The following is a 27,713-nucleotide window of genomic DNA, read 5'->3' on the forward strand; positions in this document are numbered from 1 at the left end:
GCTTTTTGCTCATTCTTGCTGGGTTTAGTGGTGCTCCCCACTTGGCTCCCCTGAAGTCCAGATATTTTTCTGGTTCTCAATTCCTCCAAGGTTATGACTTTAAAATCTAAATATTTAGGCAAAATCTGGTAAAGACCTCCCCTGCACACACCCTTCACACAGGTATGCATGCACCCCAGCTCACCGCATGCACCCCAGCTCACCGAGTATCCCCACAGAGCTCCCCTAGGTGGCCCCCCAAGTCTCGTCAGGGCTTCTTAAACAATGGTCAACCCTCCATTCCTCCCTGTCCTAGGCCTGCCTCACTTGGAAGCTTCCCTCTCTCCCTTCCCCTGTCCCCTCCTCAACCATCTCCACCACCCCTATAGCCTCTTTCTGCTCTAAATAGGTCAGCTTAGCTTCAGCCCTGCATCGGATGCTGTCATCTGCTCTCATCACCGTCTGTCTGCTGCCTCTCCACCTGAGGGGCTACCTCCCTTCAGGCTAGAAGAGGCTCATTATCTGGGCCCAGGGCAGAGAATTTTCAGATACCACTGCCAGAAGGGAACATGATCAAAGGAGGAGCTGGGCCCAGCCAATGCCTCCTACCTGCAGCAGCCCCCAACCTGAGCCTTTCTGAAAGATCCCCCTAGTAGAGAAGGGGAAAATAGCTTTTTAAAAAAGAATCACAGTATTGTAGATTCTGAGAGCTGCATACAGAGGAGAGATCCAGGTGGAGGGTATTTCTGGAGCCCCACAGAAAAATCTAAAAATATAGTCCTTTTTTTCTTCCTCTGATGCCTCTGAGCCAACATTGTTCTGAAGGGTAATAGCATCAAAGAATCTCTTGGTTACAAAGATCCTTAGAAGATTCCTGAAGAATTTAGAGTGAGTATGGGAGATGCATCCCCTAGGGTTATCTAATTAATTTTTGGATGATTGGCTGGTTTAGATGATCCGATCATGGCACTGCTTAATTTTTTCTCCATTACATAACTTTTTAACTTCATTTTTTGCTTTGCAGAAGAGATCAAAGCAGGAAAGAGAAGAGTACGTCTTTTGGCTTTTTTCCCCCTGAACTTCCAGTGATACTCTGTGCCTGTCTTACTGTCACTGCCTCTGGCTTGTGGAGTCTCTGAAGAGGTGTGTGGATCAGACCAGCCAAACCAGCCAATCAGCCACCAGGATTTGGTCTAGATGAATCCTAAACTGGTGACTTATCCTTGTCTTATTCATCTTCATATCCTCAATGTCTAGCCTGCTGTCTGGAATATAGTAAGGCTCCGCCTACCGCTTTGCATTCCCTCCACCCCCAGCCCCAGTGGCTCAGCTTCCCACGGTAGCCACCTCTCCTCCATCTCTCCTCCTCCGCACTCTGTTGAGCTCAGTGGATTCCAGTCGATGATAAACAAAATCCCTCACTCCCATAAGCTACCTCCTCCCAGACTGCTTCCTTCCTCTAAGTGATACTTCATTGTCCTTCAGAGACTTGCTTTTCTCATGTCCTTTTCAACTGGAAATATCCTCACCTCCCATACCCTAGTTCCATGGAGGGGCAGAGAGGGCAGCTTTCTTCTAGCTCTTTAATCTGTGGTTGACTAGGTATCCTCCATCTCTGACCAAAATTATTTCCAACAGATTCTACCCTTCCTCATCACTACTGATAATTTTTGACCTTTCAAGACAGGAGTTCTTAACCCTGGAGTCCACGAACTTCCAAAGGGTCTATGGACAGAATTCAGAGGATCCATAAACATGGATAGGAAAATAATACACCTTTTCCACTAATCTCTAACTGAAGTTTAGCAGTTTTTTCAGTTGCAAACATAGGTAACAATCTACAATAATGTTAGCAGTACCAGTGATTTTGTAACCAATAGAACTCACTGATATTTTCATTTCCTATTCCAGTTCTTGCAAATATCCCAAAATAGCACTTAGATGCATCACAATGTCTAAATTCTGATCATTATTAAGCCTGCATATAGATATTATTAGTTCAGGAATTGATAGAGATGCACATGGATTACTAAATCCCAGTTTTTAAATATTTTGGTAATTGTATTTCTAGTATAATTGGTATATTTTAGGCACCTAGAAACATTACTTTGAGAACGAGCCCATAGGTTTCACTAGATTGATAAAGGGGCAAATAGCACAAAAAAAACCCTGGTCTAGACAATACCTCTTATTCATTTCAGATACTGATATGTACTATGAAGACACTACAATAGGATAATGGGATAAAAAATGACTATGGGTTCAACTACTTTAAATACAGTGATCAGGGAAGTCTTCCCTGAAGATGTGACATTTGAGCTGCAAGGATGAGAATGAGAGAGCCATGGAGAGATCTGAGAGAAGAGCATTCCAGGCAGAGGGAATAAATAACAAAAGATACAATGGTCCTCAGGCAGAAGCCATTCCAACAAGTTTGAGCAACAGGAAGAAGGCCAAGGAGGTGGGACTTAGTGAATGGAGCGGGAATAAACTATTCACAATAGCCCAAAGGTGGAAACAACCCAAACATCCACCAACCGATTAACAGAGAAAGAAAATGCAGAATATCCATACAATGGAATATTACTCAGCCAGAACAAGAAATTCTGCTACTGCTGCCACATGGATAACAAACCTTAAAGACATCATAATAAGTGATAGAAGCCAGACATAAAAGGACAAATATTATATGATTCCACTTATATGAGGCACCTAGAGTAATCAAATTTATAGAGATAGAAAATAGAATAGTGGTTACCAGGGGCTGAGGGGAGAGGAAGTAGGGAGTTATTGTTTAATGGATTCCCTTTTGGGGTGATGAAAAAAATGTTCTGGAACTACATAAAAGTGGTAGTTATCAGAGTATTAAAGGCCACTGAATTGTTCACTTTAAAATAGTCAATTTTATGTTATATGAATTTCACCTCAAGACAAAAAAGGAATAATAAAGGATGAGGTAAGCAATGTAGCAAGGGTCAGATTATGTAGGGTCTTGTGGGTAGAGGAGGTTGTTCGGGTTTTTTTTTTGTTGTTTGTGTTTTTATTGTGAATAGGGTCTGCTGTTCATAATGCTTTCTAATTGGTTATTGAAAGGAGCGGCCTTGCAGAAATACCAGGAAAATATCTAATCCTGCAATTTCCCCAATAACAGCTAAAGATCAACCATCAATTCTCTCCCTGCCCTTTCTCTCCCCAGCTGGCAGGCGCCTTGCAGGGTTCCATTTTCACAGTCCTCAGAAAGGAGCCCAACAGACAAAAAGGAAATGGAAATCTTTCTTTTTACATTCACCGGCTCCCAGCCTTTAGAATTGGTTTCCATAGCCTCAAGGAGTTCCTGAGAAGCCCCCTCCCCGCCCGGGACAGCAGGGGAGCAAACGCCAGGCCTCCGTTTCCGGCCCAAAACCTATCTCAGGGACAAAATCACATCCCCTGCCATTTTGGAGATAACCAAGTCTCCAGGAAAAGAGAAAACAAGACAACCTGACGCCTCCCAGCTGCCTCCTAATTATTCCAATTACTCCGCTGCCGCTTCTGTTTCAACTGACAACAATCACTATTTTTTTTTTTCTTTCTCTTTGTCCCCATAAAATCAGCAAACCACTTGGCCTCACTGCTGGCAGCCCCTTCTTTCTTTGTGATGCCGTGCCATCTCCCGCCTCTCCCTGTTTCCTCTCTCGCACTCTCTCATTCTTTCTCTCCTCTAAGAAGATAAAATGCAAGGAAATGTGGCTTCCTCTAAAAAAAAATAAAAAGATAAAATAATTTTTTTTTTTACTTTTATATATCCTAATCTCTGTGTGAGACATCTTTCTCCACCCGGGCCGTGAGCACCTACAAGGCTTGCCACCCTAACAGTTATTGTTGGTTTATAAGAAGTCTATGGCTTTCTGCATGTTTATTTTGAGACTGCTACCTTACCCAACTATTATTTGTTAGAATTATTTTTCAGCTGATTACCTTGGGTTTCCTAAATAGTCATATTGCAGAAAATAATAATTTTACCTCTCAAGGAACACTTTTCAATTGTCATCTTTCTCAATAATGTTTATTGCTCTCTTCTTGAAACACTGTCCCCTGGCTTCACTGACATCATTATCTCCTACCTCTCCTCTATAACTCTTCTTTCTCACTCACCGCAGCTAAATTCCTGGCCTGTCTTTGCTGTGGTTGCGTCCTAGACCATCCTCTGTCGGCATTGTACACGCTGTATGTACCCTGTCCCTGGGTAGTCTCACTCACTCCCACGGCCTCAGTCATCACTGTCTTCCTACCGTACTTCCTAGACACCTGAATGACATCTTTGTCTCCTTCTTCTCCCTTGAGCCAGTCCTCTGTGCAAACACAGCCATCAGAGGCTCCCCTGCTGGACACCCACAAGGCCTCATCACAGACACTGTACTTGAACACAGCTATCTCAGGCACCAATGTCAAGATATCCCAAGGTCAGGCCTACTGGACCAATGCTAAAAGTGACAACAGCTAATTTATTACCCTCTTATCACACCGAGGACACCATTACCCAGCAGACATCTCCAGTTTCGGCTTCTCATTCTCCCACAACCCGTGCACCTTGGAGTCAGGTGCTGTAGGCATTCATGTGGCTCTTCCGTGCCCCTTCTAGACCATTACTCCTCCACCTCAGTATAAAAACCTTTCTTCATCTGAGCCCTATTCCATCTTCTGGTGGCACATGGCTCACAGCCTTTCTCCCCATTCTGGGTGACTGCGATGTGTGTGCGGACAGCCTATCAACCTTCAGCCTCTTCATTCCTTGGTCGTGTCAACTTCACAACCTTCAGCTCCCTCCACTCCAGCCACCTGCCCACCTTATCTTCAGCCAGACCGGCTCCTCCCAAGAAATCCTCACTCTAACACCCGACTGTCCAACTTCAACCGCGTACAGTTCTTTTGCCTTCAATTTTCCTAAACCCAATCTTTCACATCATACAGTCCTCTGGCACCTCGACCCCTCCGTTATCTCACAGGATAGCAGTCCCCTCCTGGCCTCGTCTCCTTCTTTGCCCAGGCTAAACCCGATGACCCATCACCTGAACCACTTTTTTTAATCAACACCCTCATCTCCATGCCACCTGTCCTTCCACCCCACAAAATTGCTACACTGAAGAAACGTCAGAATCTACTTTCTCTGCTCTGGCACCACTGCTGCCTAAGTTGGCTAGAAGCAATCACATAGTGCTCTTAACACCACGACAAGCATGGTCTCCATCCTCCTATGGGACTCTAGTGCAACACGACAGTCCCTTTATTTGGCTTCATTAGCTCCCTTCTGTTGCCCTCATTGGCCATTCCAAACTTTCCTCAAGCTTCAAAACTGATCCACGGCCCCTGCACTCTCACAGATGGTCTTACCTACTACTTTACCAACAAAGTCAAGGCCACCACCCTCACACTACCTCAACTTCCCGCCTCAGGCCCTGTCCTCGAAAAATGAACCAACCCTTCCCTGTTTCCCTCTAGTCTTTGAAGATGAAGGGTCCTTCATCCAACTATTTTCTTATGTCTTTCCTCCTCTTAACAGTCAGGTTTGTCCTACACCTACCATAAGGCCTGACATATAATAGATGCCCAACAAATATTTAATGGGTGGATAGAGATTTTGTAAAAGACTAATCTACTCATTTATTCTTTTAGTACTTCCCATTCACTCCTCAACACATCGTAGACTGTTTTCTACCAACACCAACATCCTAGTTAACACATTCAATGGATACTTGGTTTTGAATGCTGAAAACTTACAGATATTCTCTTTATTCTATTTTTCCCACCAATGTATATTTATTTTATTCATGTATTCATTCGTTCATGCATGTATTCATTCAAGAAATATGGACAAATACCCACTACATGCCAGTTGGCTAGCTTGTACTCATCCTGTAAGACTTCAAGACTTAGCTCAGCCTTTCCTCATCACCTGCTCTCCCCTCTCAGCAACCTGTACCCTATACTCCTGCCACCAGACTTGACCAACTGTTAGCCTTCCTGTCCCACACATGCATACTCCTGTTATTGTACTTTCCACATTGTGCAGAATCCGTATACATATCTGTCCCCTCCACTAAGCTACAAGCTCCTTAACTAAAGACTGTGCCTTATTTCTTAGTATTTTTGGCACCTCACAGTGTACTTGGCATGCAGTAGAGATTTAGTCGTTTATAAACTGAATTAGATCTCTCACATCAACTTGGTGACTACATTTTGTGGATTCTTTCTCTTGAATCTGTCCCCTCCTCCCTATCCTTGAAGCTTTTGCTCCTGTTCAAGTCCTTATCATCTCTTCCATCGTCAAGAGTCACCCCTGACCTCCTTGTCTCCCTCTAGATACTGCTTTATCTCTTTTTCCCAGCTCAGACAAGCTTTTTAAATGAGCAGTCTACACTCATTTTATCTGCTTCCTTTTTAAAAACTTTTATTCTTTTTTATTTATTTTTAGATATGCAAGCAATGTATAGTCTCCCCTCCTCAGAGGTAACTGCTACTTTCAGATTGTTGATTATCTTTCCAGATCTTTTTCTCTGCATTACATACATAAAGAGAAGTGTTGTTGTTTTATTGGGGCAAGGGGGGAAGATTTACACAAATGGCATCATGATCAGTGTATCACTCTGCAACTTTTTTTTTCACTTAATAACATGTCCTGGAGATCTATCCATGTGAGTACATATTGATCTACCTCATTCTTTTAAACTGCCAAACACAATTCCATGGTATGGTTGTACCATGGTTTATTTAATTGCTCTATTGATGGAAATTTAGACTGTTCAAATTCTTTTTATTTGATAACCAATGCTGCAGTGAACATTCATTTTGTGTGCTCCTCATGAACATGTGCAATTGTTTCTCTAGGCTGTATACTTAAAAGTGGAACTGCTGGGTCATACATAAATTATTCACATTTAAAATTTTAATAGATACTGCCAAATTGCTCTCCAAAAAATCTGTATCAATTTACATTCCCACCAGCATGAATGAAATTACCTTGTGTTAGTGGATATGTCATCTTTTATTTTTTGCAAATCTGATAGACAAGATATATTTCATTGTTTCATTTTACACTTCCCTAATTATTGGGGAAGCTGAATGAGCATCATTTCATATGTTGATCTGCCATTTGTATTTCCCCTTTTGTCAATTATTGTTTATTTCTCATTGAATTGCAGAAGCTCCTTTTACATTTTAGAAGGATCTTTTTGTTTGTGATACAGGTTGCAAATATCTTCTCCCTATCTATAGCTTGTTTTTACTTTTATTTATGGTGTCTTTCAATATACCAAGGTTTTTTATTTTAGTGAACTTAAATCTGTTAGTCTTTTCTTCTATGGCTTTTGAATTCTGTGTCATGATTAGAAAAGCCTTCTCTACTTGCAAAGTTATAAAAAATATTCTCTGATATTTTCTCCTTATATTTTTAGAATTTGTTTTTAGTCCAATGGGAATCTATTTTTGTGAATGGTGTTTATGTGGGAGGTCTCGTTTTATTTTCTTCCTAAATGGATGACTTCTTTTCCCAGTATCATTTCTTGAATAGTCCATTCTTTCTCTGATGACTTACATATGCTAAATTTCCATAAGAACATGATCTGCTCTTGGATTTGCTTTTCTGTCCTATTGCTCTTTTTACTATTCTGAAGCCTTTACATCCTTACCACCCATTCTCAGCAATCGTGGCACTCTAGCTTCTACCCACAACTCCCCTAAAATTATTATTCCTAAATGTATTAATAACATTCATGTCACTAAACCCTATGGTTCTTCTCTTCCTAGACACCATTTGTCATTCCCTCTCATATGCTACATGATACAACTCTCCCTCCATTTTTCTATTCATAAAAATCACGATCATAATAATATCTTTGGTTTATTATTAGGTAGTCACTCTGTGCCAGGCATTGTTTAAGCATTTCATATGACAGACATGTCAAATGTGCTTCACCACAGCCCGCTAAGGTAGGTATGATTATCATCATCATCCTCACTTTACAGGTGAGAAAACTGAGGCATGGAGTATTAAAGGGGTGGACTTGCTGAAACAACAGGAAGATATCTAATCCAGAAATTTCCTAGTAACATCTAAAGATCAATCTTGAGCTATCCCTACTCTCTGCTCTTTCTCTCCCTAGCTGGCAGGCGAGCTGCAGGGAGTCTGTTTTCATAAACATCTGAAAGGAGCCCAAGAATAAACAAGAAATGTAAATCTTTCTCTTTACATTCACCAGCAACTGCCATTAGTATTTGTTTTATAGTCTCAAAGGGTTCCTGAGAAGCCTGAGAATGGACTGCATGGGACTGCAGAGGAGCAAATTCCAGGCCTCAGTCTCCTTTCCAAAACCGTATCTCAGGGCCAAAATCACATCCCCTGCCATAAGCCTGACTACATTTCAGAGACAGCCAAGTCTCCAGGAACAGAGAAAAAAAGCAAGAAAGCCGGGACAACCTGACATCTAGCAGCTGCCTGCTAATTATTCCACAGCTGCTTGTTTCAACCTTCAATAATCATTATTATTTTTTTCTCTTTCTCTTTGTCCCCATAAAATCAGAAAGCCACTTGGCCTCACTGCTGGCAGCTCCTTCTCTTTCTTTGGGATGCCGTGTCTCCCTGGTCACTTTACCCCATCTCTTTCACTCTCACACTCTCTTTCTGTCCTCTAAGAGGATAAAAATAAACGCTTTTACTTTTATATGTCGTAATTTCTGCATGAGACATCTTTCTCCACCTGCACTGTGAGCACCTACCATGCTTTCCACCCTAACAGAGAATTTAATTTTCTTCTCCAACACCGCTTGCCTAAAATATGGCAAGACGGGATTTGAACCAGGTCTGTCTGAGACCAAAGCCTAAGTTCCTAAGCACTTCCCTCTTCACCATCTTAGTCTCCCCCTTGGGTTCATTTTTCTCTAGAACCTTTTAAATGGTAACTTTCTGCAGATCAGGCCTTATTCGCTGTTCTCCCCAGTGTATTCACATGCCCTGTTTCAATATAGCTGCACTGACATATTTATGCCAAAATGGCCCTGACACCATGTAGAAAACACTGCTCGTTATTACAGATCCCTGGAGCTTACACCACACCTCCGCTCCCCAGTCCAATTTCAGGGAAGCTTGTCATTTCTAATTATTTGATTTCTTATGACTGTGTATCATATTTATAATCAGGAAAAAAACAATAAGAATATTTTAAAATAATAACAGAAGTAGATTCGCCTCTAAGGGGCAGTATCAGTTCAGTCCTCCCAAGCCACCATTATCAAGGTGTTGCCCAATGTTAGATATGTTGAACGGAAGTAACTCAAAGAACTGTAAGAAACTGAACTGAGGAGTTCCCGAGCAACCTGCAGCTGAGATTAAGCACTCATACTGTGGCCCAAATATCCCCATTCCCCGGGGTCTAATTTATTCTCAACCAAAAAAGATTAGCACAATAAGCAAACCTATAAAAAGCAGAGGTGTCCTCCTTCTAGACTTTCAGATGGAAAACAGATTTCAGTTCAATTATTAAGCTAATATATTTATCCATTATAAGGAAATGAGTATGGCTCTTGTAGCTTTATGGGAAAAAAATCAAAGAATTTGACATACAGTTCATCTAAGAAGCAAGAGAATCCTCAAAGGATGACCAGACACTTTGCTCAAAATGATGAATGGCCCTTTCTGACATGAGCATGTGTAATAACCATGCGACTTCTGGTCAAATGCAAATGGTGCCTGACCCTCACCCGTTCCCAACCCCAGCCCTCATCACATCCTCATCTCTGAGCCTCACTCTAGCCCTCACTTACACACATTCTCAGACCCCCACAGTCTCTCCTGGTCTTCCTCCTATCTCTCAGCTTATTCCCGTTCAGTTCATTTTCAGGATGTCTTTTCCTCCATCTGCTGACTTGACATCCTAAAGTTTTTGTCTTTATCCCAACATTCTTCTCACTCTACTGTGATCCCTGGGTGACCTTACACATGTTCACAGTAGGAACATATCCCCTCTACCTTGATAACCCAAATCTGTATTTCCAGCCTAGACCCTCTTCTGATCTCCAGCTCGGTATGTTCAACTGCCTACTGCTGAAGGTCACCCTGTATCTCAGCATTCCACAGACAGCCGGGCGTGGTGGCTCACGCCTGTAATCCTAGCACTCGGTGAGGCCAAGGCAGGAGGATCACTCGAGGTCAGGAGTTCGAGACCAGCCTGAGCAAGAGTGAGACCCCCGTCTCTACTAAAAATAGAAAGAAATTAGCCAGACAACTAAAAATATATAGAAAAAATTAGCCGGGCATGGTGGTGCATGCCTGTAGTCCCAGCTACTCAGGAGGCTGAGGCAGGAGGATCGCTTAAGCCCAGGAGTTTGAGGTTGCTGTGAGCTAGGCTGACGCCATGGCACTCTGGCCCGGGCAACAGAGCAAGAGTCTGTCTCCAAAAATAAATAAATAAATAAATAATATTCCACAGACAAGTCAAACTCAACGTGTCCAAAACAGAGCTTATTATTTTAAAACTCGGTTCTCTTATATTACCTCTCTTACAGAATGCCACCACCTTGTGTCCACTCTCCAAAGCCAGAAATGTGGGCCTCACATTCTAGATTCTTCTTTTGCCTTCACAACCCCACACCAAGTCTCTACCAAGTCCTGTTGATTTTTACCTACTCAATATTTATCAATATTTATTATCCTCTTCCCTATCTCAGCACCTATTTTACCTCTCGCCTCAATCTAATTGGCCCAATAGCCTCCTACTTGGTCTTCTTACTCTTCTGTCTTCTGTCTCCAGATTATGCCAAAGTGCCTTCCTCAAAGGCCAATCAGACGACATCATTCTACTTCTTAAAACCTTCCCGTGCTTCCCATATTTGCACATTCTGTGAATCCCTCCGTGATCTGGCTCCTGCTTACCTGTTCAGGGTCATTTCCCCCCACTTTTCCCCGGCTTGCTCCAAGTGCTGGCCCACGGGCAGATTCAGGTTTCTCTGGGCCTTACGCTTATACAACGTGAAGGACCCTCCAAGACAAATAATACAAGGTTATGGCTAAAAATTCATTACAGGGCCTTGGAAGGGGCCTGTGCAAGTGAGAGTCCTGAAGCTGAAGCTTCATTAGCCTCATAGTGACTCTGTCTAGCCAAAGAGAGCAAGCTCCAGTTCCCTAGAACATACCAGAATCCTCCACATCACTTTGCCTTTGTATAAGCAGTTACCTTTGCCTGGAATGCCCTTCTCTCCCTTCCCTTGTCGGTTTGGCAAAATAATTCATCCTTCAAGAGTCAGCTCAGGGTGCACGTCCTCTGTGAAAGCTTCCCTGAGACCTGCCCGCATGGAATTGACTGTTTTCACCTTTGTGTTCTCATTGTAACTTGTCCTTTACCTCTTTGTACCCTGTACTTTACAGAATGCATTGCACTCTGTGGAAATTATTTGCTTAAAACCAGTCTCACTCGTGAATGCCTCAAGGGCAGAGATTAAGCTGTTCCTTTCTAGATAGTCAGAGCTCAGCAGTACCTGGCACAAGGTAGGAGCTCAATGAATGTCTGCTGAATGGAATGGAGACCCCACCGATGTATATGAGAAAGACACCCTTCTTTTCACCAAGTGTGTGGAGCGGAACAGTTGGTGTAGACAGGGACCTTGGGCAGGGGCAGTGCTGCTCATGTCATGCTGGGAGGACAGGCTGGGGCTCAGCATCTGTTCTCTCTTCAAGACCCCCATGGTGAGGTCCTCCCTGTGGTCCTCCACCAGCCTCCCCACACCACCGCCTTCGTTACCTGTCCTCCTTGTTGATCTGGTCCCCAAAGCCCACCGTGCTAACGATCGTGAGCTTTAGCCCCACGTTGCTCTCTTGGAGGTCATAGGTATTGGACCGGAGCTGGACACCTGGCTGCGTGTGGGTAGCTGGCTCCCCTTCAAACTTGGTGTTGAACAGGGTGTCCATGAGGGTGGACTTGCCCAAACCAGTCTCTCCTGAAGAGCAAAAGGATAAATTATGGCCCATTCACACAGTGACTATGCAGCATTTACAAGTCATGCTTCAGATGTACATTTAGTGACATGGGGATATGTAAGTGATAATACATGAAGTGAAAAGCATACAGACTGCACGATCTCAGTTAAATGGCAAAGACGGAAAGGAACTGCATCAACAGATCAGCAGTAGTCATCTCAGATATAGAATTGGGGTGGTTTTCATTTTGTTCTTCCATTTTTTTCTGTTAACTTGTTTTTTATTGTTTGTTTTTTGGAGACAGGGTCTCATGCTATTGTCCAGTCTAGAGTGCAGTCGCATCATCATAGCTCACAGCAGCCTCACACTCCTAGGCTCAAGCAATCTTCCTTCCTCAGCCTCCTGAGTAGCTGGGGCTACAGGCATGAGCCACCACACCCGGCTAATTTTTCTATTTTTTGTAGAGATGCATTCTCGTTCTTGCTCAGGCTGTAAAAAAAATTTTTAAAGGGACACTGGTCCCTTGTCAAACAAATACCTTCTTGTCCCAGTCCCCACCTCTCCTCCCTGCCGGGCCCCGGCAGCCCCGTGTGGATGCTGTGATGTGTGTCCCAGAGGCGAGGCTGTGCAAGACTGTGTGGGCCCTTGGCTTTTCCTCCTAGCCTGGTTGAGCTTTCAGCGAGACCATTTTTAGCTAACAGGGAGGGAACTTAGCAGGCTACAAATTATTCTTCTCCTTAAATTTCAAACAAACCAGCCATTTGTTTGTTTAACTACCAGGATACAGGGATACTAATAAATTAAACCATTGGAATTTCAAAAGTCTTGAATTTCACACTAGGGAGATGAATGGGGGAAGGGCTGTGGCAGACTGGCGAAGGTTTTGGGAGCTTACTCCTGGGAGACCAAGGGATATCAAGCCACTGCCAGGAGCCAAGGAATCTTTAGGGAATGGGACAACACAAGAAGTCATGAGTTAAAGGGAAGTTGGTGGCATGGAAGTTCGGCGAGAATCTGATATGAGGTTACAAGCTGGGCTGCACACTAAAACCGTTTATAATCTCCACAACTCCAGACTGTATTTGCCCACCCCCTCCCTCCCCCAGCCTATCCCGAGTGACTCAGGAATACCAGGAATAAAAGAGTCAGTAGTTAATCACTCTAGACTGCCCTTTGAATACATATTCATAGATTACCCTGCTATTCTGCTATCATCATACCTCTTCTTTCCCCCTCTCCAACCCGGGGGATGTGAGCTTTGACTTCTCTTCACAGTTGGGAGTGGGTTTGCACGGGGCAAATCCTGCCCTGGCAAATCCCGCCCTGGTGACCAACAGCACACATCTGCGGTCCAAGGCTAGGGTTAGAGCCGCATGATGTGAAACCGAAAAGGCTCCATCTCCCCTCCACCCTCTGGGTGTGTCCAGCTTTGCATCTTCCACACCTCTTTTATCCAGAGTAATGAGCTATGAATGCAGGAGGTACTTTAAAATCTCTGTCTATGATGAGAGCTGTGTGCCTGGAGAGGGAGGGAGGGAGGGAAGGGGCGAGGGAGAGAGGGGGGGGGGAGAGAGAGAGAGAGAGAGAGAGAGAGAGAGAGAGAGAGGGAGGGAACAAGGAGAACATTCAATTCAGCCTGGCTACCCAGCCCTCCAGCTCAATTTCATAGCCAGGTCTGACTAACTCGATAGATTGTCAGGGTGCGGAGGAAATGGTTCCTCACATAGATCACGTTTCCAGCCAGGGTCTGCTATACCCATTAGCAGCAAAGACTCTCCAAGAAGAGGCCCCCTTTTTCCTCCCCTAAAGGAACAGGAAGTATTTGGGTCTCAAGAAAAATGTGATTAGGTGAAGTCGTTGCCTGTGGGAGGTGACAGACTTGGCCAAGCAGCAGAATGTATAAGCCCCCCTCCACCCCACCCAAGATGGGGTGCAGCTCAACTGCAAATGGGGCCAGCACCTCTGAGGTGGGAATACAGGGTGGCTCCCTCACCCCAACTCACTTCCACCTCCTGGCACAGAGGTTAGAGATACACTTTAACCTGTCTTTGTATGTGCCTAATGAAATTTCCATGTACATCCCCACCCACGCCCCCTCTTCTCTTCCGTGACCTCCCTGCTGAATGCCCGGCAGCTCCTAGAGAGTGGTGGGCCCTGTCTCCCCAGGGCTCAGAGTGGGCTCCCCGGCTCCCTGATCCTAAGAATTCTCAGAGATCGGGGGCTGGGCATCTTCCTGTACTCCCAAGGGTGCCTAGCCCGGGGTTCCCACAGAACGCCTCAGGAGCGGCACTCCCTGTTTGCACAGCTGGAGAAATGGGGGCCAGGCTGGGCAGGGCAGGGCAGGCATCAGGGAGGAACAGCAGGAAAAATGACCACCCAAATGCCTGCCAGCACAAAAGGGCTGTGGAAATTAGATGCCAAATAATGAATGTCTGGAAGAAAAGAACTTGCAGGTGTCTAGGGAATCGTGATAAATGCAGTATTAGAAGAGGGCAGAAAAGCAAGCAAGCTCGTCCTGTGGCTATGGAGTGCTCCCGTTCCAGTTCCAGTTTTCCATCAGTGCAGAACCTGGGGGTGGGGGAGGCTTTCTCTCAATGGCTGGCACAGACCCAGCCTGAGCCTAGGATACTGTCCCCTCCCATGGCTGCCCTGGGCCCAGTATTGAATTAGGCGGGGAGACAGATACACGTGACCTAACTGGGCTCAGGTTAGCAGATTCCACACCCCTGCAGGAAGGTGGGGACTTGGCAATTAGATTCCAGCAGGAAACCTGAGAAGTCCCAAGGGGTCAATTTCTCTCTCCTCCTCCCTAGCTGTCCCAGAGCTGCTCATAGTGGACAGTAGGGTTTCTGAGCCCTTTTAACGAATGATCCACCAGCGAAGAGGATTTCATTTCACTTTGCTTAATATAGATAGTATTCTGGAAACAAGTTTTTTAAAAATAATTTCAAATTTAAAGCATATAATATGCAATATGCTTTTTCAAACTATACTCCCTAGGATAGTCCAATGTCGACCTCCTTGCATTACAAACCTGTGTAATAAAGAAAAGCTTAGCTGGGTGTGGTGGTGCATGCCTGTAGTCAGTCCTAGCTACTTGGAAAGCTGAGGCGAGAGGATTGCTTGAGCCCAGGAGTTCAAAGCTGCAGTGAGCTATGATTGTGCTACTACACTCCAGCCGGGACAACAGAGTGAGACCTTGTCTCTAAAAAAAATTTAAAAAGAAAAAAGAAAAGCTTAGCCCTTTTCCTTAGTCACTGTTAATATTTGCATCCTCCAGCATCTTGTGCAATTAAATCCTTGCAAGTTAGGAAATGAAAATTCCCAGCCAAGTTGTCACTAAATTACTGTGTGACCGGAGCTGAGAGCCCTTTTCCCTCTCTGGGTCCCAGTCTCTTCTTCCCTAAGATGAGAACTGAAGTAATAATAATAAGAGCTATTGTTTATGGAGCACTTACTATGTGCCAGACACTGCTGTAAATTCTTTACATATATGTTCTTATGCGTTCCTTACAACAAGCCTATGAGATAGATACTACTTTTTGTCCTCAATTTGCAGATGGGTTAACCAAGCCAATTACTAGTCGTGTGAATTTGCACCAGTGTCTCAGCCTCTCTGCATCTTACTTTCCTCATCTACAAAATGTGGAGGAAGTAACCCACCCAAGGTCACAAACTAATAAGTGGCAGAGCCAGTATTTGAATCTAGGCAGGCCAAAGTGCTCTAGCAAGGCCCATAGGTATAATACGTTCATTCAGTCACTCAAGTATTTCCAAAGCCTCTAGTAGGAACCAGGCACAGTTATAGGGGATGAGGATACAGCAATGAACAAGATAGCCACAATCTCTGTTCTCATGGAGCTAAAGTCTCTGCCAGCTCTGAATGTTGGAATAAACCAAGAGAAATGTCTCTGAGTTCAACAGGGAGGTGTCCAAACGGAAACACTCCAGGAACTCCAGTTGGCCAAGAAAGCCTATGGGAAGGGACAAAGTCATGCCTGGCTCTGTGACCTTGCACTTTCTCCTTCCTGATCTTGTAGAGGCCTGGCAGACAGTGGTGTGCTGGAGCTGCCTCGTCCACTTCCTGCATCTCTTTCCAAGCCCACATGCAGTGACATCACTTTGGTAGCTTAAAATCAGCTACGGTAGGAGCAATGACACCACAGAAATCAGTAGATGCTACAAACCATGGCAATCTTTTTCCTGAGATGAGCTGTTAGATGTTGATCAGCACACCACTGCTGGCAACCTTTTCTTAGATAGGTGAACAGCTGCCTTTCCCAGAGACAGAGGGATGAAACAATTAGCCCCTGACCTCAATAGAATGCTAGCTGCCCTTTCCCCTCCTCCTGTAGGCTTACCTCAATCCTGCTTCTCTGGTGTGTTTTTTTCCAAGTTCAACAGAGCCCAATTGAGCTTGGAATCCTGAGCAGCTTCAAAGTAAATATTATGATTATGACCCTTTGTGCTCCTCACAGCCATTACTGTTGCTAGCTCATGCCTACATCTCAGCACTTTGGGAGGCCAAGGCAAGAGGATTGAGCCCAGGGGTTTGAGAATAGCCTGGGCAACATAGCAAGACCCTGCCTCTCCAAAAAAAATTTAAAAATTAGCCAAGTGTGTTCCTGTAGTCCCAGCTACTCAAGAGGCTGAGGCAGGAGAATCACTTGAATCCAGGCGTTCGAGGCTGCATGAGTTATGATCACGCCACTGCACTCCAGCCTGGGTGACAGAGACCCTGTCTCTAAAAAAACAAACAAACAAAAATAATGTGAAAATATTCTAGGTCCCAGTTCATAATCGAAGCCAGCGCTACCATAATTTCACAGCAAAAATGCCCTCTCAGAAAAGAAAATACTTTGGGGGAATATATTCTATGCCCAAACAGAATCTTTTTATAACAGTCATTAAGGCAGTCAACTTGACAGTTATGCACAGGCAGTAGACATGAAAGCATGGCCATGGAAAGCCCTGCAAGAGAAAAGATCACCTTCAGCAGTCAAAGTGACTGGACCCAGCCCCATGGCTGGGCTGACATTGCAGCCTCAGATCCACTCTAAGCCGCCCGTGACCTTGGCCCAGATTGTGGTTTCTCTGCACGCTGACAGGGTTGTGAGCAAAGCAAGAGGTCAGGATTTATGAGCTGTAGGATTTTTTGGATCAGGAATGGGGAATGAAATTAACCCAGTCTAGCCTGGTCTATCCAATGGTTGCACCTGCAGGTCTAAGAGGGGAGCTACTGAGGCAGCCATTGCCTGAAACTTGACAAGTGGGAGGGGAGAGAGTATGACTCCTGTGGGGTGAGAGCATCTCCTTCTCACCTCTCCCCTCTTAGAGAATCTTCCCAGGCACTTAAACAATTCCATCCCAGCAGGTGCACACTGAAGCAGTTGTAGCTGAACAATGTCTGGGTGGGAACTAGAGGACGGGGGTTTACTATTTCTCTCACTCAGTTTGCCTTGAGCTTGGCTGCCTCTTCCACTGAGCCCTAGGGGAGCCTGTGATCCACATGTCAAATTACCCTACACTTCCACCCTCAGAGAGCCATTCTGATTCACACGGTCTCCCTCCTAAAACTTTACTAGCCCAGTCAATTGCACGTGGTTGAAAGGTCACTGAGAGTGAGTCTGTCATTTCTCTTCTCATCTCCTCCAATTCAGTACAGGTCATATGGAGCTCTGGGAGGAATGCCAAGGGAATCTGATATGTTTGTGCTGAAATATTGCAGTAATCAAATATTACACGAAGTAAGTTGGCCATCAGCCAACGACTGGCCATCTTGTTAGTTCAACAGAGATTTATTTGGTGGTGGTAATATTGAACGTGATGGCATTTGCTCTTAATGTCGGTCACTATGACTTCTATTCATTTTTGTATTCCTCTCTTAATAGCACCTAATCATAACCATAAGTTAGACTTTCAGCATTTGAAGAATTAACAGCCTAGATCTGGACTCTGAGGCCCCTGATGTATAACTCTGCGAAGCACATATTTTCATCTCATAGGTTCCAAAGCTAATGCATGGGAGTGAGTCATTTAGCTAGTGAGTGAGCCTCGCTGACTGCCTGTCATCCATTGCTCTCTACTTGTCCTTGAGTAAGCAGGGATTCTCCTGCAGAAAACGACCTGGAAAAAAGTTCTGGGGTTGGAGAAAGAGGAGAAAAAAAAAAAAGAGCCCCAGAAAATGAATGCCTTTAGCGAGAAAACAGACTTTTTGAATACATTAAGAGTAAAATATCAACTTTAGAAGTGGTTCAGATCTACGTGATTGAGGTCCTCATACATTCTATACAAAAATAAGAAAAGGCAATTCAGAAGTGTTTGTGTTTGAGTGTTCCAGCCAATGTGAAAACTGACTGTATTCTGGTATTTATATAATCATTCAGGTTCAGAAGGAGGTCGTTGAAAATATGCTTTCCTGCACTGTAGGTGAAAATTATATGTTATGATTGTGTTTACAAATTTGAGATTTTTAAGGTCTAAGGAGAGATTCTTTTTTTTTTTCCTTTTTAGAGACAGGGCCTTGCTATGTTGCCCAGGCTGACCTTGAACTCCTGGACTCAAGCAATTCTCCTGCCTCAGTCTCCCAAGTAGCTACGCGTACCACCACACTTGGCTCTAAGGAGAGATTCTTAAAGAATATCAAGGAACTGTTGTCCCTCATATTTGTTTGATTGGTGTGCAATGGTTTCTAGAGTGCTTCCGTGTCCTCGAGAGATGTTGCTGGCAGCAGTTAGAGAAGCAGTGGGAGGGACAAGGGGTCAACCAGCTCTAGGTCTTCGTTATGGCTCTACCACTTTTTCTGTGTTGCCTTAGGTAAATCCTTAACCTCCCCAAGTTTCTGGGTCTCTACCTGTTCCATGAGGATACAAATGCTTCCCAGAGTCTTAGAAAGGACCCAAAGAGCTAATGTTAGAAAGTATTTGAGAAGCATAATGAGTGGTTTCTGTGGGGTTCACTCATTCATTTATTTCACAAACATTATTGAACTCTCTCTGAGCTGTAATTAGCACTTAGGGGGGCTAAGACGTGGCTCCACCACTGAGAGTAAAGGTCTAGACAGAGATATAGGTAAAGGGAATAAAAGAACTTTGCACACAGCTTGTGTGGTACCTGCACTTGAGCTCAAACTGTACCAAGCACAGCAAAACTGCAGAGGAAACAGACAGACCCAACCTACTGCCCACAGCTGGTGGGCAGGCATCTTTCCTCAGCCATCACCTCCCTTCCAACTCTTCCCTAGCTCCTCTCTTCTGTAGTCAAAATGAACTTGACGGCAGTAACTGAGCTAGCCAGTTCCCTTACAAAATTTCCAGTGGGTCTCACATAGCTCAGTTTCCCCCAAGATATGGCCCCATATTCTGGTCTGACTAGAGAAAAATGTAATTACAGCCCGCTGTTTACAAAAGCAAATAGAAGGATAAAAGAAGAGGGGGAAAACACTCTTGCAACTAGATCACAATGGCACACTATTTAACCTAATTACCTGCAAAGCCACATCCAGCCATTAAGGATCCATATTCTGTAATAGAATTTCCTGCTATGGAAATACTCACCCACGCACAGGATGTTGAAGCAGAAGCCCTGGCTGACTGACTTATTCACCAGCTGGTCAGGCAAGCTGTCAAACCCCACATGTCCAGCCAGGGGGACAGTTCGGCAACCTTCACCCTAATTTGGAAGGGGAGGGAGGGGAAAAAATGAAAATGTGCTTAAAAGTAATCTGGGGCTCACTTCTCCATCCAAATGTTCTCTGTGCTAGGAAGTAACACCCGCCCAGGCCCACTGTGTCATCTCTTCCCTCACCTACTCCCTGCTCCAAAACAAAATGGCCCATCAGCTTGGAAATCATGGATTTGGGGGAATAGGCATCCTCTAGGCTCAGTAATGAATGTCACCACCCTTCCATACAGAGCAAAGTACAAAGGGGGCTTCTCAGGCGCAGGACGGCGGGGTCAGGGAGGTGAATGCTGGCAGTGGAGGTTCACAGACTTGGGTTAAATCTCACCTCAATCACTTACAAGCTGGGTGATCTCTCTGAGACTGCTTCCTTCCGTGCCTGCGCTATGAGATAATATGGCACACCTGAGGTGACTGGTCAACTGTACTAACACATGTAACAAGCTTAATACATGCACAAATGTTCAGCAAACATTAGAAAAAGACTTTAAAAAGTAATTAATCCTCTCTCTAGGGCATTTTGGGGATCTACAAAGGCAGCATGGTGTGGAAGTTAAAGGCACAGGCTTTGAAATCAGGCAGGCCTGCATTACACCCCCATCTCTGCCACTTTCTGGCTGTGTGACCTCAGACAAGTTACTTAACTTCTCAAGAGTCTCCCCCTCTGTAAAACTGGAAACTAGGAGTAGTCAGTGAGAGAATTATATAGGATAATGTTCCCCAAGCGCCTAGCATAGTGCCTAGCACGTGGCAAGCATTCGCTCAACAGTAGCTGCTGCTGTTATTGCACTGTGATGTTACCCTTAGGCCCCCAGACCTGACCAGTAATGCCATGGAACACTCGTGGCTTCCTACGGCTAAAGGGAGCTGCCTCCATGCTTACTCCGATTCCCCTGACTCCACAGGGGTCAGACAAGCCACTTCCAGCCCTGCAAAGCAGAAGGCCTTTGCTTCCCCTGCAAGGCCCAAAGCTTCTTACGGTTAACATTTTTACAAAACAAGGAGAGCCTCAAACTGGGGCAGACTTCCAAGGAGCCAGGGGGAAGGACAAAAGGGGCCTGCATGTACTCAAGAAGTGTGCCAACTGCTAACGGCCACGGGGGAAGGGAGGGAAGAAGAGAGAAGAAGGGGAGCTGGAGACAGCCGAGCTGGACAAGAAGGATGGGTGGGCTGTGTAAGGAGTCAGAGTTTCTGTTGGGTGGGGCTGCACCAAGCTTTCCATAACCAGAAAGGTGCCAAGAGCAATCCAAGAAGGGCATGGTCCACGCCAGGAGGCCTGCGGGGGCGCCAGCATGCCAGGCAGCACTAGTAGGCAGCTCTTCTGTTGGACTGGCCCTGCTTTTAGACTAGGTCCATAATAAGGGCACATCTTCACCCCGAAAGGGATGGGCTGTGACGGAGGAGCAGCCTCGAGGCAGCCTACCTTGTTAGGACTGGTTGCCAGGTATTCCCGTTACACAGCTTGGGATCCCACTCCCATCAGTGTCATTGGATGCTCCAAAAGCAAGCAACAGGGCTAGTGCCAGTGACTGCCATCTGGCAAGTTCATTACCCTCACACATCTCACCCCACACACTCCCAGCGGAGCATTCTTGACAGACGACCATATGCCATCATTCAGTCAGAGTTGGTATATTCTGTGCACCAGAGGGCCCCCCGAAGACAGCTGAGTTTCATGAGGGGGGCTCACATCACTCAGGACTTTGTTCTACATTCACCCCTTTCTGCTTCCCCTTCCCCTTTCCCCATCTTCTTTTTATAAAGCAAACTAAGTAGGCGGTAAGGTTCCCACTGCTGGTTCTTGGTCCTCAACACTGAAGGGGAGCTAGGGACTTAACAGCCAAAATGCTTTCTTGGTGGAGCCTCTGCAGCAGGCACGGGAAATTGGGACAGCCTCAGAGTTGAGGTTTCCTGGGCCATATTTTATCACCCCTGACGGCCTCTTCCGGTCTCCAAATTCAGCACCATGAAACTGCAAGTGCTCCAAAGCCAAAAAGAGAGGAAAGGAATTTTCAAACTGAAGTGGAGGGCGGTGGGGAGAGCTCCATACCTTATCCCTAAAGATTTACTTCACTGCCGAAACTTAACAAAAACCTCTCATGTGCCCACAATTACCTCCCACCTAGCACAGTGATGCAAAGAGCCCTAAATGGCAGAAGAAAAGACCATGGGCTTCATTCCCTAGGCAATGGGGTTTGGGGGGATTTTGAGTGTTTTGAGCAGAAAGGGCCATGATACAGGTAGTGTTTTTAAAAGATCATTCCAGCCTCAGGGTGCTTGTTTGATTGGAAAGACTAGGGGCAGAGAGACATTATGAGGAGGTGGCTCTGATAATGTTGAGCCAGTGGAGTGACATTCAGACACTGTGACAATAAATGCCGGTTGAAGTGAACTGACCTGACCCAGGGTGTATGTCAGTGGGTGAACTGACATACACTGACCCCAGGACAGCCCCTGGAAGTTTCTTCCCTCCTCTCTCACTAAATCTCTGATACCTTATCCCTTTCCTCTTTCTCCTTAACAGTGGCCTGATTAATTGAGGTCCTGGTTACTTTGATTGCAGTTCATTGAATATTCCCTTGACTACAATGTGGACAAGAGGAGATGGAACTGGCAACTTGGCCCAGCACATCTGACACTAAAACCTCAAGTTGTCATCTTTAATAGCAGGTGGTGCCGTATTCAAGGCTTAAACTGCAATGCTGGAAAGGCTGAAATCACCAAAATTTTAAATTGCACATCTCCTATAGTCTTGCAACCTCCTCTCAGGATCTGTACAAAGATCTATGCCCAAGGAAATTTATTACAGCACTGTTTATAATACTGAAGACCTAGAAAAAAACTAAATGTCCGACAAGACAATAGGAAAATATTTAACTAAATTATGGTACGTGCATATTCTGGCATATAAAGAATGTAGCCAGTAAAGAAGAGATGTGGTGGTTTTATATATACTGATGTGAATACCTCCAAGACATATTCCGAAGTAGAAAATAGAAGTTGTAGAACAGTAAGCACAGCGCGAGCCCATATATGCACAAACAGCCCTGCACGTGTGTATTTGCACAGAAATGGATGTGGATGAATAGACAGGGGACTGAAGACATGCACCAAACCAAGAACTGTGGCTACCTCAGGGGAGGGGAATGGAAATAGGGCCTTAGTCAAGGAGGTAGTCAGTACAGTTCTATATTGTTTGATTCTTCCGTAGCATGAATGTATTCACACATTACCTGTGTAATTTTAAAACATTTTTAATATAAGAAAGGAGAGTTCTCACTCAGCTTTGCAGCAGGGGTAATTAGGATGCAGAGTCTGAGACGAGCTAAAAGGAATGCAAAATGAAAGAGAGCTCCTGAGAATTGGGAGAGCCCCCACTCCCCTCCCCAATTACATTTCCTGTTTTCTCCTCATCTGCAGTCACCTGCGGTTTTGAAATACGTTATACCACATTTCGTATCACAGGCAGAAACACTGCTCTCTTTCTCTACCGCCTCCTCTCTGGAGGACACACCAATTTGGTCTTTTAATTGAATATTCGTAAGGTACATATTATGAAGACCCAGTTATGGCAGTTCCAGCTGTAAATCTTTCTCCCACTGCTGTTATTCTGAAAGTAAAGTCACACAAGCACCCAAGTAGGCAACTCCTGTGGCTCTCTTTCCTCTGCCCCTCTTCCAACCTCTGTGGTAGAGTAAATGAGCAGTATTTAAGGCCTCTGGGAGCTGAGGGTGCATCTGTGTCGTTGGCGAATTTTCTGCCTCTGCTTAAAAGCAGGGTGGCTAAGTTAGTAGCTGTCATTCTGAAGGATGAGACCAAAAAGTTTGAAATTCACTGCTGATGACTAGGCTTTCCCTAAACTTTCTTCTCTGGCCTTTTGCATCCAAATGCTAGGAAAGGACAAAAAGCCTGAAATAGGATTCTTTTTAGCAGCCTCATCAGTCACTTATACTAGTGGGCCCAAGCTCTCACACCTTCCCTTTCTCCACCTTCATCCCCAATCCTGTAAATCTACCAAAACCAATGCATCAGAAAAAGACTACCAAGCCCAATTCATCAGTTCAGTGATACATGATGAAATATTAAGCAGCTGATAAAAATATTTCTAAGAATATTTAATGACATGACCAAATACTGTTAGGCAAAACAACAAAAAACCCAACCTGTATACATAGGATCATCCCAAGGATGGGAGGAAAGTATGCATACATTTTTTTAAAAAAAAATTGGAAGAATAGGCCGGGCGCGGTGGCTCACGCCTGTAATCCTAGCTCTGGGAGGCCGAGGCGAGTGGATCGCTCGAGGTCAGGAGTTCGAGACCAGCCTGAGCAAGAGTGAGACCTCGTCTCTACTAAAAATAGAAAGAAATTATCTGGCCAACTAAAAATATATATACAAAAAAATTAGCCGGGCATGGTGGCTCATGCCTGTAGTCCCAGCTACTCGGGAGGCTGAGGCAGTAGGATCGCTTAAGCCCAGGAGTTTGAGGTTGCTGTGAGCTAGGCTGATGCCACGGCACTCACTCTAGCCCGGGTAACAAAGTGAGACTCTGTCTCAAAAAAAAAAAAAATTGGAAGAATATACATCAAAATGGTATCAGTGGGCCGGGCGTGGTAGCTCACGCCTGTAATCCTAGCACTCTGGGAGGCCGAGGCAGGAGGATCGTTTGAGCTCAGGAGTTCGAGACCAGCCTGAGCAAGAGCGAGACCCCGTCTCTACTAAAGATAGAAAGAAATTATCTGGACAACTAAAAAATACATAGAAAAAATTAGCCGGGCATGGTGGTGCATGCCTGTAGTCCCAGCTACTCGGGAGGCTGAGGCAGTAGGATCGCTTAAGCCCAGCAGTTTGAGGTTGCTGTGAGCTAGGCTGACACCACGGCACTCTAGCCCAGGCAACACAGTGAGACTATCTCAAAAAAAAAAAAAATGATATCAGTGGTTACTTTTGGATAGAGGAGTTGTAGGTGATGTTGCTTTTCTGTGTTTTTCCAAATTTCCTACAATAGGCATATTTTACTTCTATAAGCAAGAAAAAACGTTATTTTATTTTTTTTAAAATTCAGTCTTGGTTGGCTATGGCCTTAAAAAAGCTATTCACCCAGGCGTGGTGACTCACACCTGTAATCCCAGCGCTTTGGGAGGCTGAGGTGGGAAGATCAATTGAGGCCACAAGTTCAAGACCAGCCTGGGCAAAATAGCAAGATCCTATCTCTACAAAAAATAAGAAAAATTATCTGGGTGTGGTGGCATGTGCCTGTAGTCTTAGCTACTTGGGAGGCTGAGGTGGGAGGATTGCTTGAGCCCAGGAGTTGGACGTTGCTATGATCTAGCCACTGCACTCTGGCCTGGGCAACAGAGCAAGACCCTGCCTCAAAAAAATAAACAATAAAAATAAAAAAGATTCTATGATATGATACTTTCCAGGGCAGGAAAGTGGCCTCGTATATTTTAGAAAAATTTTCAACTACAACCAAGAAGGTCCTTGACAATTTGGTTAATCAGAGCATTTAGCTTTCAGGTGGTCCTCTTGTATATAAAACATTTATTTTACCTACAAAAAACCCTATTATAACTTATTATTATACATAATATGCATAACTTACTGTTATACAGTGTAACTTCTTATTCTAAAGATTCATGTGAACCCAACATCAAATCATATATCCTGAAACATGTAGCAAAAAATTTCGATGAAACAATCAGGTAGCTGACAGCCCCATCTGCTGCTTTCAGTGCTATCAAGGGAGTGGATGCCACTGTATTACCAGCCATAAGAGCCACAAAAGCACTGATAAGTTCCCAGAGGTTTAAAAAAAAACCCTCCAATGCACCCAACACACCAAGTATTAGAATTTCCCTTATGCTGATTAAGCCGGGCTAAGAGGAAACTGAGAGTAGTCATAATGCCCTGTACTGGGAGAGAGAAATTTGGGGGCTGTTCCCATGAGAAATAAGGCCTGCAAAAGCTGGCAGCACCCCCAAGGGGCCTCAGAAATGCCCTTCAGTGGGTGAGCAGCTTAGGGGGCCCTGAGGAGGCACAAGGGAGATTATCCTTACCATACGGGGTGTGAGGCGAGGCCCATTTTTGGCAAATCCAGTACATGGAACTCTGGTGTTAATACACAAGACAAATTCCAGAGTGGCTTTTCATTCTATAAAAGCATTCACAGCAGGGTTCCATTAAATAGCCAGCTCTCCTACTGCATTAGAAGTAGGATTCAATAGACAAGCATTCAGCTGTCACGCACCTTTATAGAAAGACAATAACTGTATACACCTACACCAACAGACACTATCTAAGTGTTGTTTCCATTCCACTTACAGAGACCCTGCTGAGCTAAAAGCATAGATTCACCTTCTCTACAAACTCTCTCCCCACCCAGCTCAAAGGGTCAAAGCAGGGAAGGGATGGAGTTAAATTCTGCCGCCTCGTTGGGAAGCAGAAGCAGTCAAGGACCTAAAAGAAACTTAGGCTGGAGAACAAGGAAATGTTAAGATCACCTAATCCAACCCATTCGTTGTACAAATGGGGAAACAGAGACTCAGAAAGAGGAAGTGACTTGTCCCGCGTCACAGAGTGATTTAGTAGCAGAGAATGAATGGTGCTAGGATCCAGGGCCCTGTCAAGCAGACTGCCACTGTCAAATGGAAAAGCTGACTCAAGCGGCAGATGTATTTCTTTATGCTGGTAAAATTCCGAGACATCGGGCTGTGGCTGGTTGGAGGCAGAAGGGTCAAAGAACACGGCCCAGAAGCCTGTGGGCTCACCAAGGTGGCTCTGGCCCATGGAAGACCACTGAGACAGTCAGTGCTGTGAGGGCCTGCGCTCCTCCTCTCCTCTTACTCCCCCACTTTTCTCCCCCATTTCCCTCTCTTCTGACTCTGGCCTAAGGCTCAGCCTGGCCAGCTGCCGAGTTCTGCTCAAGAGCCACAGAGCTAATGAATCCGCCTAACTCAACCAGCCAAAGTCTAGGTAAAACATCTCCACCCCGGGCCAGGAGTGACCCCTGCTTGGGGTGGGTCAACTTTCCCACAAATGCCAGACACAGTCCCTTCAAGCCAGGCAATTTACACAGAGTTTTCTAGGTGCTCTGGCCATTGTTACCTCCAATCTGCTAAAAAAAGAAAAGAAAAGGTTTACCCACAGGCCTCTGGGTGAATGCCCAACTGCCCTCTGGGGAGCCCGAATTTGCCTCTGCCTCCATCTGGTCTTGTTTAATGGGGATCTGAAAAAACCCAGTTCCTGCCTGAGCGCCAGCATTCGGTGTTGGGGCCTCCCATGTGAAAGGAAACCCAACACCACCTCACACCTCATCAGGGCTGAGAAAGCGAAGTTCTGCTCCTGTTGCCCAAAGGCCTTCATTAGGGGTCAGAGAGGGCCCTGGCAGGGGAAACGTGAGCCCTGACGCATGGCCCTGAGAAGGCCCGCAAATATTTTCCGGGTCACCTTTAAGTGAGTGGAACGGGTGACCCCACACCAGGCCAGCTGAGAGCACACTGCATAATTCAGCAGATGGCTGCCTCTAATGAGAAGACACTGAAGAAGAGGATAACAGTATTTCTCACCCTCCCGAGCATGTGGTCTCCTTCCTCTGTGCAGGCAGCAGAGAAACCCACGGTTTCAACTCCCAGCAGCAAAAGCCTCCTCCTGCCAAACCGAGGAGGAAGGGTCTGTGTTTCTAATTTATTCTGCCCCCCCCCAGTTGTTACTTAAAATAATCCATCATTACATGGCTGGTGGCTCCAAGATTTTTATTTAAAGTAATATGGAGAAGAAAAAAAAGAGAAAACCCACACAACCCGTGACTGTGCTATCTTGGATTCAAGCTGAGGATCTTTTTAACATCAGAGAGTCTCCAAATCACCCAAGTATACTCTTCTCTGGCCCCTATGAGGGTGCTGGGGGAATGCAGCGAGAAGAGGCGGAGGAGAGGGCATGGCAGGATTTTAATTTCTTAGAAACATCATGAAAAGAACAATGTTTTTTTTTTTAAAGGAGTCTGTGTCATCTGGTAGGTGTTTCATTGTGTCATCCAATGACCAGCAATAACACTTTGGACTAAGTCACTTGGTCTCCCTGCACCTACAAAATGAAGAAAATGATAATA

General features: G+C 45.1%; 1 protein-coding gene across 8 annotated transcripts in view; it reads right to left on the reverse strand.

The window, feature by feature from the left end:
- Nucleotides 1-27,713, reverse strand: part of SEPTIN6 (septin 6) — a 66,297-nt gene that overhangs the window by 30,851 nt on the left and 7,733 nt on the right. For all 8 annotated transcript variants that reach the window (XM_045538744.1, XM_045538742.1, XM_045538745.1 and 5 more), the window contains exons 2-3: nt 19,480-19,594; nt 11,748-11,943 (exon numbers count right to left, since the gene is read on the reverse strand). In XM_045538744.1, coding sequence (XP_045394700.1) covers nt 11,748-11,943; nt 19,480-19,594 — 311 coding nt within the window. The remainder of the gene's footprint in view (nt 1-11,747; nt 11,944-19,479; nt 19,595-27,713) is intronic.

This window comes from Lemur catta, chromosome X (assembly GCF_020740605.2).
Source record: "Lemur catta isolate mLemCat1 chromosome X, mLemCat1.pri, whole genome shotgun sequence".
Taxonomy (NCBI): Eukaryota; Metazoa; Chordata; class Mammalia; order Primates; family Lemuridae; genus Lemur; species Lemur catta.